The sequence below is a fragment of the Prorops nasuta genome, unplaced genomic scaffold (genome assembly GCF_024137725.1).
Source record: "Prorops nasuta isolate Cenicafe-Biocafe unplaced genomic scaffold, Cenicafe_Pnas_1.2 PNAS00027, whole genome shotgun sequence".
NCBI classification, from domain to species: Eukaryota; Metazoa; Arthropoda; class Insecta; order Hymenoptera; family Bethylidae; genus Prorops; species Prorops nasuta.
In genome coordinates this window covers 133,139-149,007 of record NW_027116824.1, presented here as the reverse complement: position 1 = coordinate 149,007, position 15,869 = coordinate 133,139, and the positions used below count along the sequence as shown (strand labels likewise).

Here is a 15,869-nt window from a genome sequence, read left to right as displayed (position 1 = left end):
ATAGCCAGAATACGAGGAGGAGGAGGAGGAGGAGGAAGAAGGATAAAGGATAATGGGGAGAAGATGAGGCGAGAGAGCGAGAGAAGCATACACAATATATATATATATATAAGGAGGATGATGGAGGCCTCTCTTCTCTGCATGCCACTGCAGTCAGACCAGACAGAAAGCGGTCTGTATAATTATGGGTTGTCACCTCATCAGCTCAGGAGGGGCAACGGTCCCGACGATATCCATTCGCGGAGCAGGGGAGCTGGTTATAGGAGTGCAGTCTTTAGCTCAAATTGTGTTTTATCGTCTTTCGCTTTCATTTCGCTTTAGGCATCAGGGATGACTTTAGGGACCGAGTTCTCCTTCGATCATTTTGCTCCGCGATTTTCTCGGAAGTAATCGATGCGCGCGGGCTTTTACCACAGAATTACACGAATCTCGAGACTCGATGCTTTCAACATTCAATCCTTCTTAAATCTCGGATCAGCCTGCTTTCTGCTACGTTCGAGTACAGTGAACTCAAAGGGAATATCTGCTCGGTATAATTAATAATTACGTAATGAGTGAAATTAACTTATCGATCGTTGTTATTGTATCAGGAATGTGTAATCTCAGTTTTGCAAAGCGATTGAACACAGTCGCCTATTTGGATCCTTTCCATTTTTACCTTTGCATCTATACAGCTTTGCTCAAAATCTCCATCTTCCTTCTCATTTTCTCCAGTCTTTCCTCGCTTATTTTTTTCCCCCCCTAGCCGCTCATTCCGCTTGGCTGCCTCCATAGATTTACGTATTGGCGCTAGGTATCTGGACTGGAAGCGCGTATACCAAACGTAACTCGGCGCGAGAAAGGTACTGAAGCTAAATGGAGAGTTTAGAGGGATTTCATTAAATCATATGGATTGGGGATAATGCATGTTATTGAGGAGAGCGTTCAAATCGCGCTCTATAAGTTGTAATAAGTCCAATTTTAGGGCCGGTCATGGGCAGGGTCCCACAGTGGTTGCCATTGGACCGAAGCTTCTCATTGGCTTGCGTCAATGGAGATATTTTAATACGATCTCGCTGAGAATCACTGCTTGGCGAACCCGCCACTTATTCGTCAAACGGCCAGCCGGTCCGCCGAAATCACTGCCATTTAGATAATTTGTAATGAATAGCCACATTTCTCTCTCTCTCTCTCTCTCTCTCTCTCAGTTCCCCCACCATTAAACCTTTAGTTTCCTTCACCTCGTCCTGTCCCTACTCTACTCCGCCCTTCGTCTCATTTCAATTTCACTCTGCTGTACAAGCAGCGGTAAACACATCCAGAAAAATGACAAGATTCCAGGGGCCTTTATATCCTTTGCGATCGTAAAGCTGACGTATATATTCTTATACAATAAGAGAATAATTATGAATGTCACGCATGGTTATATTTACAATGGAGCCTAACAATATCCATAATTAAGTTACGTGTACGAATCGTTGGAAGTGAAACGGCTTTTCGCAAGTGGAAGAAGGAAATTTTAGCATTTATAGGTGAACAATGAGCGTGGATTATTTGCGGTTTCTTCTTGAAAGTAGAGAAAATGAAAAGTGTTATCGCGCGAAAGCGTATTACCTCTCAATGATGCAAATTGCATTCCGTCGGAACGCAAGCGGTATATATTCAAAATGGCATCGCGTGTAAAAACAGCCCTGGGCATCGCACTTATATCATTCTTAAGAGCGAACCCAGTAATTTGCATACAAGAGGATGTATACGTAAGAATATTCGACCGAGTGAATTAAGACTATGTTCAAATTGCTGTATACTCTTGTCTCACCCGCTACCGTGTTAGCAGAGGTGAAAGATTTCTTCTGGTCGACCATCGACGCTGTTGCATTGGTTGGTTCCATTTGATTACACTCCTCCCCCTCCCACTGAGAAAGAAAGACGGAAGCGTATCCCATATGATATCTGGAGCTCTCACCTTGCCAGATTTATTCGAGGCGAAGCTATGCATCGATGTAACAAATGACAACGTTGCTGTACGTATACATATATATAGCGTAGCTTCGTAGCTTTCCCTGCAGATTCGCAGGGTGAGAGCTAAACACGAAGCTTTGACCCATCAATCAAAAAACGTGAGCGTGAATATATTATCGCCTCTAAACCCCGTACCAATTCATGGGAATCGCTCTCGGCTTCAAAAATCGAATCTTTTCAAATGTATTGATTTATCCAATCAAAACAAGTCTCCAATTTCTTTGGCAAATCGAAAATAATATTTGTTTTCGATAAATATTATAATAAAATAGCACTGTGTATATACATTAACAATATGCTCTTTAAACATGGAAAATACTATTCGACGAATTTTCCAAGTTGATCTTAGATCCCAGTGAAAGGACAAAGTTATTATATATTTGAAGAAAATTCTCTTTGTTTTAAATAAATATATAAAAGTCTCCAAGTTTACGAATCGATATGTTATCAGCAAATTTTTTCATCCAACTTTGACTTTTCTTCAAATATATATAGTATATATATATATATATATATATCGGAAAGTTCCGTAAGTTGGCTTGCAAACACCGTAGTATAATACGTTGGATGGAATCAGCGTGCAGATTATATGCAGAGGCTGTATTCGTGTTGTGATTGATATTTGGTTTAGTGACTGGCGATCCATCAAGTCCACAAAGGCGCTCTTTATCCACGGCTTGCTACGTGTCCTGCCCGGTTTCAGTAAAATCCGGATACGTACCCCTCTCGATCGCCGCCATAAGAGAAGGCTTACCGTGGTGCATGGCGAAAGAAACTACAAAATGAGATTCCCCTATTCCCCCAGTCCCCCATTGAACTACTCGCATTCCGAACGTACTTGCATGATCGGTGTTTCCCCATAAACTCGCATTGATCATAACGAAAGAAGCACGATTTAACCTCCGTTAGCCACTATATTCCACAAATGACCGTTTCTTACCCGTAAACACTCTTAGTCGATAGAAATGTGAATTTGCATATAACGAACCGTGAAAGATACAAGGATGGTGATTGAACGAAGATTTTATGTGTTCTTGTGCAGACGTACCGAGAATGGAAAAGTCGCCGCTTTTAGCAAATGGTTACAATCATCCGCCCACTCACCTGAGTCATATGCAGTTCATGCAGCTGGGAGGACATCCAGGCGCAGGCCATACTGCCATCCTGTCACCAGCCAGCCTGCCGCATCATTTGCAGGCTCAGGCACAAGCCCGTGCTGAGCAAGGTCTCAAGGTCAACCCTAACATGTCCAACATGGAAGCTCTCGCGAGGTAAGTCTGCGTAAAAATCACCTTTATTTCCTATAAAGTATCCGAGTGCCCGTGCTACGTTATACGAACTACGGTATATATTCGCTGTGATCAAGCTGGGCATTAAAGTCACGCGTAAGCTTTATTTAGCAAAGTTTTAGTGGTATACGTGGGTCATTGGCAATGATTAAACTCCTGGAAAGGCCGATAATTCAGTATTTACAACAGTGTGTAGTATATTCCTCCTGTAATTCGGCGTAGTTATTATGCGTATTTTTGCGCAACATTGCGGATGTATCGCTTTTTGGAGAAGGTCCATAAAAGATCGGGATAAAACTCATCTATACGTCGCAGAAACTCTATAGGGTAGATTTTAGTATTCTTCAGGGTCTTGCGTAATAAGAACCATCGGTTAAAGTGTAAATGTGGCGAGTCTTGCGAAGACGAGCGGAGTTTCTTAGTTAGTATAACTGTGCGAGAGGCGGCTGATTCGGAAATTGGATTTATTTGTCTAAAGTTCCTTCGGTGGGTGGCCGCGCGAGTATTGGCTGTAGGAGCTGCGTGCGCGGGACTACAAGGGGGTGCCGAGGCCAAAAGAATACAACTTTAAGAGGATTTGAAGAGACGGCGAAGCCGTGGAAATCCGAGGGGTCTCGACACTGCTTGATCTCACCGTCCTCTTCTTGCTCTCCATTCCACCCCTTTCCTATATATATATATATATATATATATATATATATACTTGCTACTTACTACCTCTTCACTTCATTCTTATCTACTTCTGCCCTGCGAGTCTGACTCTCCTCGCACTTTGCACTCCTGCACCCTCCAAATATCCCCCCTCTTGTCTCTTTAGAACCACACACACACGTGGTACCACTGTCAGGATCGATATGGTCATTGACATCCAGATCTCTCATAGATCCAACTATCGCGCGGTTCTCTAATGGTTCCTCATAATTTTTTCCCCTATATATACACACAGAACGATGGTACTTTAATAATCGAGGCACTCGTCGGCTAGGTTCTAGCACAGAGAATATATAGATATGGGCCGGGCCGGTAGCATTAAAGAGCGTCCATAATTTAGAGTATTTAGTAGACGAAGCAGCGGCAGGTTCTTTGGCAGATATCTTTGAAGACGGTGCGGTGCGGCTGTGTAGCGGCGTGGCAGCGTGGCGGCGCGGCGCAGTGGCCCTTCGAGGCTGCTAATCCCCGACACGCTGCGGTCTCAAGACGAATATCACGGCTTATTCGAGCAAGAGCACGTAAGAGCAAGAGCAAGAGCTCGCGGGCCCCGAGCAAGCGACTTGCCAGGATGAGGGGGTGGCTTTCCCTCGCTCGAGGGGGTAAACGAGGCTAATCCCGGCATTTGTTAACGCGTTTCTAATAGATGCTCTTGCTGCGCCCGTTGCCGCGAAACTCTCTCGCAGCCCCGGAGCTTTCGAGGATACGGAGACTCGCCTTAATTTTCGATTACATCCGCCTCGTGTAATTAGCCTCATCTAGAATCTCCCTCCTCCCCCCTCCCCCTCCTTCTCCTACTTTACCTCCAACCAACACTCCGCAGCCTCGTCCGCCCTTATCCCCCACTGCTGCCATCCCTTCACACCGAAAGAGCATCATCTATACTTGCCCTAGGCACATCGCGGAAAATCCGATCCTACGCTTAACGGAGAAGCTCCCGATCGTTTCTGCCTTGCCAACCTAATTATTTTACCGGCCAAATTTACAAACTTTCCACATATACGTACTCCCACTACCGATGGATACAATTCCATAGGAAAATACACTCTTGGCTGATCGAAGAATTTCTCGTAAACTATGTATAATCGTTAGGTGTAAATTGAAAAAAGTGTAGTCGATGACGTTGGCTTGTATACTGATGCTCGTGAATATAAAGGTGGGGGGGGGGGGATATTTTTTATTAAGTAAATAAACTGTATTGAAAATATATATTCATCGATAGGATAAAGTACACGGCGAAACTTGGCATATATAATGTATCTTGGTATAACTAAGTGGTATATAGTATGTCTTTGGTTTAAATGTTGGCTGGTCTATGTGTTTCTTAGAAATGCTCGGTGTCCTGCATAAGTACACGTCGTCGAGTTGGATATATATGATGGGGAGAGAAGGCGGTGCCGCACGTTTCACATTATGATTTCAGCGCTTTGCTTTTAATTAAAATGCAAATCTATCGCGCTAGAGGAGTGAGAGAGATCTGGAGGTAAGACGGATTACGTCTGGGGGCGCCACGACAAACACCGGAATATGATTAATTCAACGCAAACCCATCCTGACACACCAGCGTCGCCGCGTAGTCCTGTAGCCGTTCTCGGAAAGCCTCTCGTGACCTCTTCAAACCGTGAACGTCAACGCTCAATGTATATTCCCTCTCGCGCGCACATCTCGTGTCTCCACCCTTCGTTCTCTCGCTCGGACCAGCCTGGGTCGAAGTCCCCCCCCCCCCCCCCCCTCTCTCTCCACTAGTCCTCATCATCCCACAAATAAATGCCAGCCCGTTGAAACCATGTCATGGACTGTTGACATTAAATTCTCCAAGTTTGTCCAGCCACGAGAAAAGCAAAGTTTGTAAACAAGTTCGTGCTCGGCTTTCGAAATCTTCGCCAGATTTCACGCTTCCCGCGTCCGCTCTCTCCTCCAGAGTTCTTTTCCTTCTCTCTCTCTCTCTCTCTCTCTCCTTTTCTCCCTTTTTCAATGAACACGAAAAATTTTAATTGGTCCATTGGTCGGTTTTTTGCGATAATCTGGCTTGTTCGTCTCGATATTGATTTATTAATCTCTCTCTCTCTCTCTTCTTCCCTTTTCCTTCGAATCGTTCGCACGTCCCGTGAATGATGAATGAGATAACCAATCAGTGAACGGATATGCAGAACTTTGTCGTTCATTAACACCCCTCGCGCTGGTTGCTCATTACGAAGATTTTCGTCATCTTTTTCTCCGAGGTCCTTTTTTTCCCCATGTAAACGCTCTTAACGATTGCCGTGTCCTCATTGCAATAGTGAATTAGCCCGCACTCCTTCGACGTTGAAATCTTTTTTAATCAGCAACTTCAAAGCTTTTGCGTTACCAGTCCAGTCGAGACGATCGAATCAAAGGGCAACCGAAAGATGAGACAAGACGACGAGGGCTCTTAATCAACTGTGTATATCCACTTTCTCTGGGACCCTTTGCACAGTTCTGTAATTAACCGATTCGTCAAGGACTCGCCTATACTTTTTTCCCTGATACTCTTGGTTTGACATATTACACGCTAAATTTGCCATAAATTTGCCCAAACGAAACGAAGAAAATTTTTCATTTTCAACCGTGCAGCGTGTACCACTGAAACGTTGCTCGTTTAATTTCTCTCGGTTTTCTGTACTCCTTTTGTCATCGTCTTATTACTATAATATATAAATATATGTTTTGATTTTTGCTGTACAGGTCCGGGACGGTGTGGGAAAACTGCCGAGCTGCCTACGAAGACATCGTCAAACACCTCGAAAGGTAGGACAAAGTACCATAAAACTAGCGTAAATAAAAAGCAATGCAAAAAAATAGGAAATATTGGATAACGACGGAAAAAAAAAAACACGATGTAGTTTGATCAATTTAGGCCGGTCATTCGATGCGATATACCGATAATTCCCGCTTGATGGCAAAAATCACGAGTTTTACGTGAAAAATGCAAAACGACGGCTTAGATACAGAGATTGGGTGTATATGAGAGCGTATAGCGCACTTCCGATAAATCAGCGTTAGCGGGTGCGTCGAGCTTCCGGTCGTAGGACAGGTTCGAGCCAAAACCTGACGCAATAATGCCAACATGATTTGTACGGTGCGCGGCCGATCGGCCTTTCCCCGATAGGTTAGTTTCATGGCTGTCGTGGCTGACACTGACTGCAGCGGAGCCGAGCCGGGCGTCGTCGATTCGGGCGGCGCGATACGGCAACCGAGCCGAGCCGAGTCCAACCGAACAGGCCAGGCAGTCGAGCCACGAGCTTTCAGCCGTGATCCTAACCACTTGTCACTTCACGGCACGCAGATCATCGTCGCGACGTGCCCGTCCATCATTCAGGGATTAAATCATTCGACTGGGCCGAAACACTCGCAACCAGATCCCCAACATTCGGAAAGGGTTGATTTGCCAAAGGGGTTTTATCCTCCCTCCGCCCCAAAGATAGTGCCTCGCCCGAAGAAGCCGTCTTTACCAGGACGCTCGCCAAATTGATTCGCGCTCTCGGCGTAATCGCTCACGGGCTTTAGTTTCTCCACGAGTAATCTCCTTCCTATACATATACATGTATACACAACGATTGGTCGCGCGTTTGCTCGATCGGGAAAAAGTGGCACTGCCTCGATTCTTGGAAATGTTCGAAAGCAACAACAAACAAGACTCGGGGTTATACCCCTCGATGCTTGGCGCTGGTCGGAACAATTTGCCATTGATTCGTTAATTCCACGTCACGAGATGTACCGGTGGATTCGAAGCGATTAGTCGTACGGAAAAAGAATAAAGCATGGCTATTAACTTTTCGAGCTTGGCAACACCCTTCAGCAGCGAGAGGTCTCTTTCATTTCACTTCCATGAGGAGGGGAATAGGTGCGAGAAACGGGCGATTGTCCAACGGCGTTAATACGAGGGTGAAAATCGACACTTGGCCGTTGGAAATGTAATTTCCAATTCAAAGGCAATGACCACTGGCGAGCCTTGTCCACCTTTCTCATTTCAATCTCGCCCACTCGTTTGACTCGCTTCCCTCTCTCTCTCTCTCTCTCCTCTACCAATACCATTTCCTTTCATCCACTTCCCTCTCGTCGTTGCGTTACTTTGAATCGTTTCCAGTTGCTCTTTCCTCTCGCCATTTTCGCGTTTCCCTCTCTTATGCTCCATCGGAGCCCTCTGCCGTTGTTCTCTCGTATTATAATTTATCCTTCTTTCTCGCTCCCTCCTTCTATTTGCTTTAGTGGCGCCACTGTCGACTTTGTCAAGCGGACCAATGCGTATTGTGATTTCAGCCTTTGACTGCACGCTTGGTGGTGGTGGTCGTTCGATGAGTGTATACGGTGGAAAGGGGTGGGGGGGGGGGGGGGGGGCACTGGGCGCGAGAGGCGAGCGATGCGGACGTGTTCTGGGGTGAGACTGGGGTGACCATGCGGTTCTGGGGGTGGATCGACGCTGCCGCTTCCGATGCTGCTGCAAGGCCAATTCGCCCGCCTGAATATTCATTGGAAGAACCCTAGACGAATTCGGACTTGTTGCGACTGACACTGATGTAAACCTTTGTTTGTACTGCGAGCGTTCATCCCCCCTCCCCCCTTTTCCGACCGACCAGCGAGCACTCGCTCGTTTTCAAATCCCGCTCGAACCTCCATTTTCGCGAATCTTCCTTAATCGCGCACCGTAATTAAATCAAATATACACAGATTTCGCACTGGTACATCACGCCGAGCGCTACTATCATTTACAGCAATGGATGAAGCTCTGATTAATCTCGGGAGAAAAGCGATGGTAATTAATAGTTTGTCCCTTTGATTTTGCAAGCGAGCAAAGCACACCGGATTATAATTCTGAATCATCGTTTTTCTTCCGGACTATGAATTTCACTTTCCGCTCCCTTCGCCTGCCGTCTACATCTGGCAGTGTTTAAATCTGTCATAATTGCTCCTGCAATCTTTTTAATTAGACTAATAAACGTAAAAAGGTGTTAATGTAGCCTGGAGAGTTTTCGAATGTAAGGGGCTAAAAAGCATTGATTTAGAGAGAGAGAGAGAGAGAGAGAAGCTGTCAGGAAGGATGAAGGAAGGAAGCGAAACGTGTGCGCGGAGGAAGAGGAGTGGAATTTTTAATTTTCTTCGTTAAAATAACAAGGTTTGAGTGCAGATAAAGGTTTGATCGTGCGGTAGCTGGCGGATTGGCAGGACGTGACTGTTAAAGCTGCGTGTATCTCTGTTTCACCCTTGATATAAGCTATAGCACCTATACCGTGCGTCGTAAAGTAAGTAATATTAATGGTCCCCCGCAGCCAGAATGCTCGGATATCAATGCGCTAATGTTGGCTTCCTCGCTTTAAAATTACCCAGTCATTCTGGCATAATTCACGCGCATTGTCGTTCGCCACCCAACGGGAGCGGGAGTTGAGCAGTGGCAAGCCCCCCTCCCCCTCTCCCCTATCCCTTCCATCATCCCCTTTACCAGGCCCTCACACCCACTTCTTATCATCGAGCTACCCTGCTGTATATCCAGAATACTCTTCTTCTTCCATCTTGCCCTCCCATCCCTTCAAGACGGTCATTAATTACAGCGACGAGGACAGCAGCGACAAGGGATGTCTACTGGAAAATAATATTCATAAAGTTAAACCGTGTCGTCGTCATCCTCTAATCTCTGTCTTCCTTTTTTCCCCATCCCTCCCCCTCTTCATCCCACCGAATACTGCACGCGTCCATCCAACGAATAGTCCTAGGAAACCTTATATATACAGATCATCCCAAAAAATTCTAACCTTCATTTCCATCCCAGAACCTCACTAGTACTGTCCTTTTCCACCATGCAACTTGTCCAGTACTCCCGTGGAAAATCTGCCGTTTCGCAAGTTAGTATCGGAGGTTACGCGGATCCAGGAGGCCACGAAACGCTTTAATGAAAAACTCATTAATTATCGAAACGATGTCTACCGCAAGGGACATCAGGCTCGGAATAATGTTCATAAATTCGAGCGTGCGTCATTAGGTCGGTGTGCAGCGATGCGGTAGCCGATGCTCAGACGACGTTTACTGCTTTCTCGCGGCTCGCACGATGATTGGCAAAGAAATACGGCGATGGGGAGACGTAAAACGACATTAGCGGAATACGGCGCCTTGCTCGTATCTCCTCCGGGCTCGCTCGTTCGCTCGAGGCCGCGCTGTAAGATAATACACGTGGCATGGTATGGCCGATGGCTAAACTTTTCTCCAGCCTGTCCTTTTTTCCCGTTGGCTGCACCACTCCTGGATCGTCTTTCGCCGAGAGACAGATGACAGGGATAAAATCATGCAAATTGTTCCGTGTATATATATACGTGGCTGATTGTGCCTCGGGACTGCCAATAGCTTTTGCCAGGACTCTCGGTGGGAGCTAAGTATACCGATGCAAATTTCAGGAAATACCTCATGTATACTGTATGTATACATGTGTGTATCGCAGATATTACAATGAGAAGTGTACGTGGAATAAAAGAGAGTATATAGACTGAAAAAAGAATTCCCAATTAGTCGCATTGAATACAATTACTCGAACGATCATCGTTAATCACCGTTTGAATGTAACGTTAGGACTATGAACGAGTGCGGTATTGCGCTTATCCGTTTGTGTATCGCGCCAGGAAGAATGGTATCGAGCTTGGTATCTATATCTGGGAGATTCAGGAGCCTCGAGGAAAAGGGAAGGGGGGGGGGGGTATGCAGAGATATTAGGAGGAGGGATCTAGTTCTCGTACGTGGATTCTTGTAAGTGTTGCGTTGGAGTGATTCTCGAGGTTCGGTTGGATGTCGCTTTATACCGGAACTACACACACACACACACTTGCTGGTCACCGCCTCTATCATAGACTTCCCGCCAGCTACACCTCGATATTATGTATATATATACAGCAGTAGAGAGGGACATCTCCACGTGCATGGATGGGGTTTCTCTCGTCGATTCCCGTAGGATCTTGGGAACCGGTTAATTTTATTCGACGATCGTTTTGTCGATAGCGCTGCGCAGGCCGTTGACTATCAACCAGGCCGCTAATTGCGCTCAAACGAACTGTCAGCACCGACACGCACACGCAACCAGCGCGTCTAGTCAGTAGTCATCCTGTGGGCAATAAGCGTGTATAAGTGTGTTTGCATTTATGCAACAGCGTGAGCTTGAATGTTGTGGCACGACTTTGACCGTACGCCGACAGCTATGAGCGTTAATCAGAATCCAGATAGCATCTCTTCGTTACACCTATATATATATATATATATATATGTGCTACGCACATGTATACACTGGACTCTCCTCTCTTTTCATTAACGCTCGACTAAACTTATCAAAATCACTACGATCAATGTTTATTCATATCCTTTCGCGTTATATATCCAATGGTTTCAAATCAAATTGCAAAAATACCGATTATGCACCAAGCATAGGTGTTTATATATACACGATAAACAGATTCATTTTGCGAGTAATATAAATCACGATCGCTTTGTCGTTGCGGCTTCATCAAAACTTCATATCGTATTTGAATTGTAAATTCATAAGGGTGAAGTAACCCAAATTCGCGAGCAAATATTTTAGAAAATTATTTCCCCCGTAAATATGAGATATTTTCGTCGGTTTTCAAATACGTTAAATTTTAAATAAGCTTTGAATTCGGGTTTGGTGCACGTATATAGCGTTGCATCGTTGAATCGTGTCGGAACGCGTAGAGCGTTCCTGCATATATATATATATAGGAGTTGTGTAGGTTTCAGGGACCCACGTGTGGCATGTGTACGTTCCGTCATAGCACCGTTCTACGTTCTACGTGTAAATGCGGCGCATTATGATTAATACCGTCGTCGCGTATGCACAACAAGCCGCGGCTTCAACTTGTCAGCGTCCTGCAACGGGGATCTGGTAATTACCAACGCATACATAGGGGATGCTTTCACACTTCAGCATTGACCAACCGACCGTGGCATTCCGCGTCATCTTCGACGAAAGCTTTTAATGTGCTAATTGACAGCACATTGCTGGACAAATTTGTTTTTAATGCCTACCTTATATCTCTGAACGATGAAGTTGTACCGTTTCACGCATCATTAATTATTACCTCGAGAAGCGATCTTTTATTAATTCCCTTTCTTACGCGTCTCGAATATATATAGGTATTATACATTTCGGGATCGCGTGGTTGATGGAGAATAATAAGCAAACTCTCTCTGCCAAAGGACCTTTGTCAAAATTTTGTTAATCGCTCTAAAAATAGTAATAGTAAAAAAATGTTAGAATGTGAAAGATTGCGAGCAATTCGAACCGCTTCCCTGCTTTTGGATGATGGATCGATAGAGATTTGAGGAAGCGGGCGTCGATCGTGCAAGCGGAATAATCTCTTGGAAGATGGAGCCCCGAGGGGGTGTCTTCCTCGCAATTTCTTCAATCGTGCGCCGATCGAAATTCGTTCGAACCGAACAGGTATATAATTCGATGGTCTGCCAAGGGAATGCTGAGGTCACCTTCGATTGACCGTTCGATTATGCAAAGCTCCTCCGAGATACATCCTCGAATCCTGCAGAAAACGAGCGACAATTAAGGCTAGATTTTTATTCGACGCTTCGTTATCCCCAGGCGCCTCATTTGCACCTGGTCGACTCGCGATCCTCCAATTTCACTCTACACGTGACCCGTGACCTTGACTCGCTCGTTCGCCAATATTCGTTCGGTCGTATAAAAAACAAAAATCACCAATTACAAAAATTGCATAATAATTAATACCACTCGAGTTCGTTAAAAGTCTAAAATTCATTATAATTCTTTCGTTGGGTCAATCGATTTTATCGCATGAGCAAAGTATATATTTTTTCTTGGGGTAGGCCGATGCAGGGCTTGGGATTAGACAAAAGTGGTTTAAGGCACGACAGAATCTAGTAAATGCCAGGTAAGGAGTGGGGGGGGGGGGGGGGGGGTGGGAGGGGGGATGTTTTCTACGAATCGATTATGAGTAGTGTGCGGATCGAGAGGTAAGAGAGCGGAGAGTGATCGATAGGGATGAGTGGAGACGGGGCAAATGCGGGGCACCGCGTCGAGACAGTCGAGTCGAGTCGAGGAACCAGATGAACGGTCAAGTGAATCGCGTTACGTCACGATCGCGTTACGATGGAAAAGGTTCATCGTGACCAGACACGCTGGGGATAGATTGCTCTTCCTGGAATGTATCTCGATCGCGTGGCATCGAATGAAGTTGTTTTGACATGCGTCCCGTTCCAGTTGCGTCATCGGCGAGAAAAAGAATTAGTTTGGAATTAATGGAATAGAATTAGGGGGGGGGGGGGGGGGAGGGAGAGCGATGGAAAAAAATTACGATCGTCGCGTGACCACAGCGTACTTGCCTCGATATTACTTGCATGCGGTTGGCTGACGTACACCCAGTGTACCATCGAGGGGAAGATACACTATGCAGTGAAAATAAGATTTGCGGTATCTAAGCTGCGTAAAAAGATCGATAAAATTACCGTGCTTGTAATTTGTTGTGCTAGAACTTAACGTGATTGCAGTGCTCGGCAAACATAATACAACGGTTATTAATTTTTTTTCCACCGTGTATATTACCGAAGGTTTATAATAAGAAGGTTATAAAGCTGTATATATATGTGCTAGTTACGCCATTAAACAATTTTGTAACGAAGAGATCTCGAGGAAAGGTATACAACCGACGGTCGACTAAGAAATTTGTAACTGGACAAAAGAAATTGATGTACGTGGATAACGAAGAGTGATATAAAAGCGGAATTGAAAAGAAAGCGCTAACGCGTATATACCTGTAAAATCAACGGTAAATCTTTTAACTCGTAAACTTCTGCCCGGGGTGCTTCGCTCGCGAATCGCCTGTATAGAACGCACGAGCGACATTCATTTTGTTGTAAACCAATCTAATTATTTATCGCTCACCAAACGGGCCACGCTAATGAGCCCGAGGAGGAGAACAACAGGTCGAAACTTGCCAAACTCCAAATCCGAATCATTTAGTTTCCCTCCATTTAAAACTATATATATATATACATATATATAAATTCTCATCGAAGACTATAGTCATTAACGAGAAAGTTATAACAATTCCCCGACGGTCATTAGGAGATTAAGACATGCTCCGTTAAATTGCACAATGAACTTTTCGTGGTTTTGCTCGCGGTTAGTTTTCCGGAGTCTCTTTTCCGCGGAGTTGACACTCACGGATCATTAGCGTTGTACCGTGGGAGGGGGGAGAGGCTTCGACCAGAAAAAGATTCGTTCTCCGTGGGAATATAATGGATGGGGTCGCGCGCCTTGAGGGTTTTCTCAGTCGGTCGGTCGTTGCAGGCTGAAGTTGGAAAATAGCGGTCGCGGGCGGGTGGTGGCGAGGCGAAGACAGGCAAAACGAGGTATCGGATTATGTTAACACGGGCGTTATTAGAATACGCGTCGTCTGCTCGTAACGAGACACCGAGCAAACTTTGGCACGTGACGGTGCGCGACTATCGACTGTCTTCCATGTGACAAGATAGGTGATTAATTAAGAATATAATTAGTCGTTGGCAAACAAGGTCCACCCACGGAGCACTAATGTAGCGTGAAATTGTCCTTCCTTGTCTTCTAGCCTCGTACACGCGGGGCCCATGGCTCTTTTTAGTCGGTTCGCGGCGCGTCTCGTTAGGAAGCCGTCTGTTCCTGTCTCGAGATATTTTCCCTGATGGCAGGAAGCAACGCGGTTGTGCCACTCGTGCCTCGCAACTGGCCTCCTAACGAGCTCGCTGTGTACCAATCAGCGCGTCCAATTTGTCGACTAATTTAATAATACGTGTGAAAGCGAAAAACTTTGAGAGACGTTGGGATCGGCCATTTATTTATTTGGACGATTGGGAAATATTGTTAATATCGAACGCGCTGGATAATTCAGGGAGACAGGTAAATGATAGCCGCGTCATTGTTGCTCGTGGTCAGCCAATTTATGTTGTCCATGCAACGTTATTAAGTCATCATCCATCTTGCTCCACATAACGTATGTGTCTGCGTAGAATCTAATTACGAGACGCGGTGTATATATAGTAGTGTGCCGGTGTATCGAGCGAAATAAATACTGATTCTAACAGTACAGTGTGCCGTTGTCTCGTTCTCTTTCTCCAAGGTGGTGCTGCTGCCTCCCGCATAGCATTGTGGTGGCTAAGATATATTGTTATTAAATGGTCCCCCTTCGGCGCTGCACACAAGCCACTATATTACACGGCTGGGCTTCTTCGCCTCCGCACACACACACACGCACACGACGCGATCTACAAGAGGCGACGAATTCGCGCTTACGTGCTCTTATTTATGATCCTCCAACATGCGATTTCACCCTGTACTTCCGGCCAACTACTTCCGCTTCGAGCCTCCTCCTCCCACGGTAACAATTGGCAAGAATCAAACTTTACGATCATTTTTCATCCTGTGTATACACATGTTGAAAAATATTTATTACCGCTTGGCGAACGTACGAGCAGTTTTTAAGAAAGGACTATTAATTATTATTAATTACAGCGATTGACTCGATTCCCGAAGAGTCGTATGCGTGCCTCGTGGAAGAAGGAAGGCGAAGCGGCATTGCGATGTGTATATAGGATGATGATGGTGGTGGTGGTGGTAGAGGTGTGTGGCGGGAGTGAAATGGCAGGCATAAAGCGGATGGTTAATTGAAAAGCGGCGGAAGGGTTCCATTAAATAAACCGCGAACGGACGTTCCTGCGGTTTCGCACTGCTACAGTTCGCAGCCATGGATTCGCTGCTGCCACTTTTGATAATGAACTAATATTTGTAGTGTCCGTTCAAGTTTCTGACTCCTTCCTATATATATATATATATATATATATATCTGTGCACGCGTA

The 15,869-nt window shown here is 45.4% G+C and overlaps 1 protein-coding gene across 3 annotated transcripts in view; it reads left to right on the top strand.

The window, feature by feature from the left end:
• dac (dachshund) overlaps positions 1-15,869 on the top strand; it is a 195,793-nt gene that overhangs the window by 88,723 nt on the left and 91,201 nt on the right. For all 3 annotated transcript variants that reach the window (XM_066742286.1, XM_066742284.1, XM_066742283.1), the window contains 2 exons: positions 3,044-3,272; positions 6,702-6,764. In XM_066742286.1, the coding sequence (XP_066598383.1) occupies positions 3,044-3,272; positions 6,702-6,764 (292 nt within the window). The remainder of the gene's footprint in view (positions 1-3,043; positions 3,273-6,701; positions 6,765-15,869) is intronic.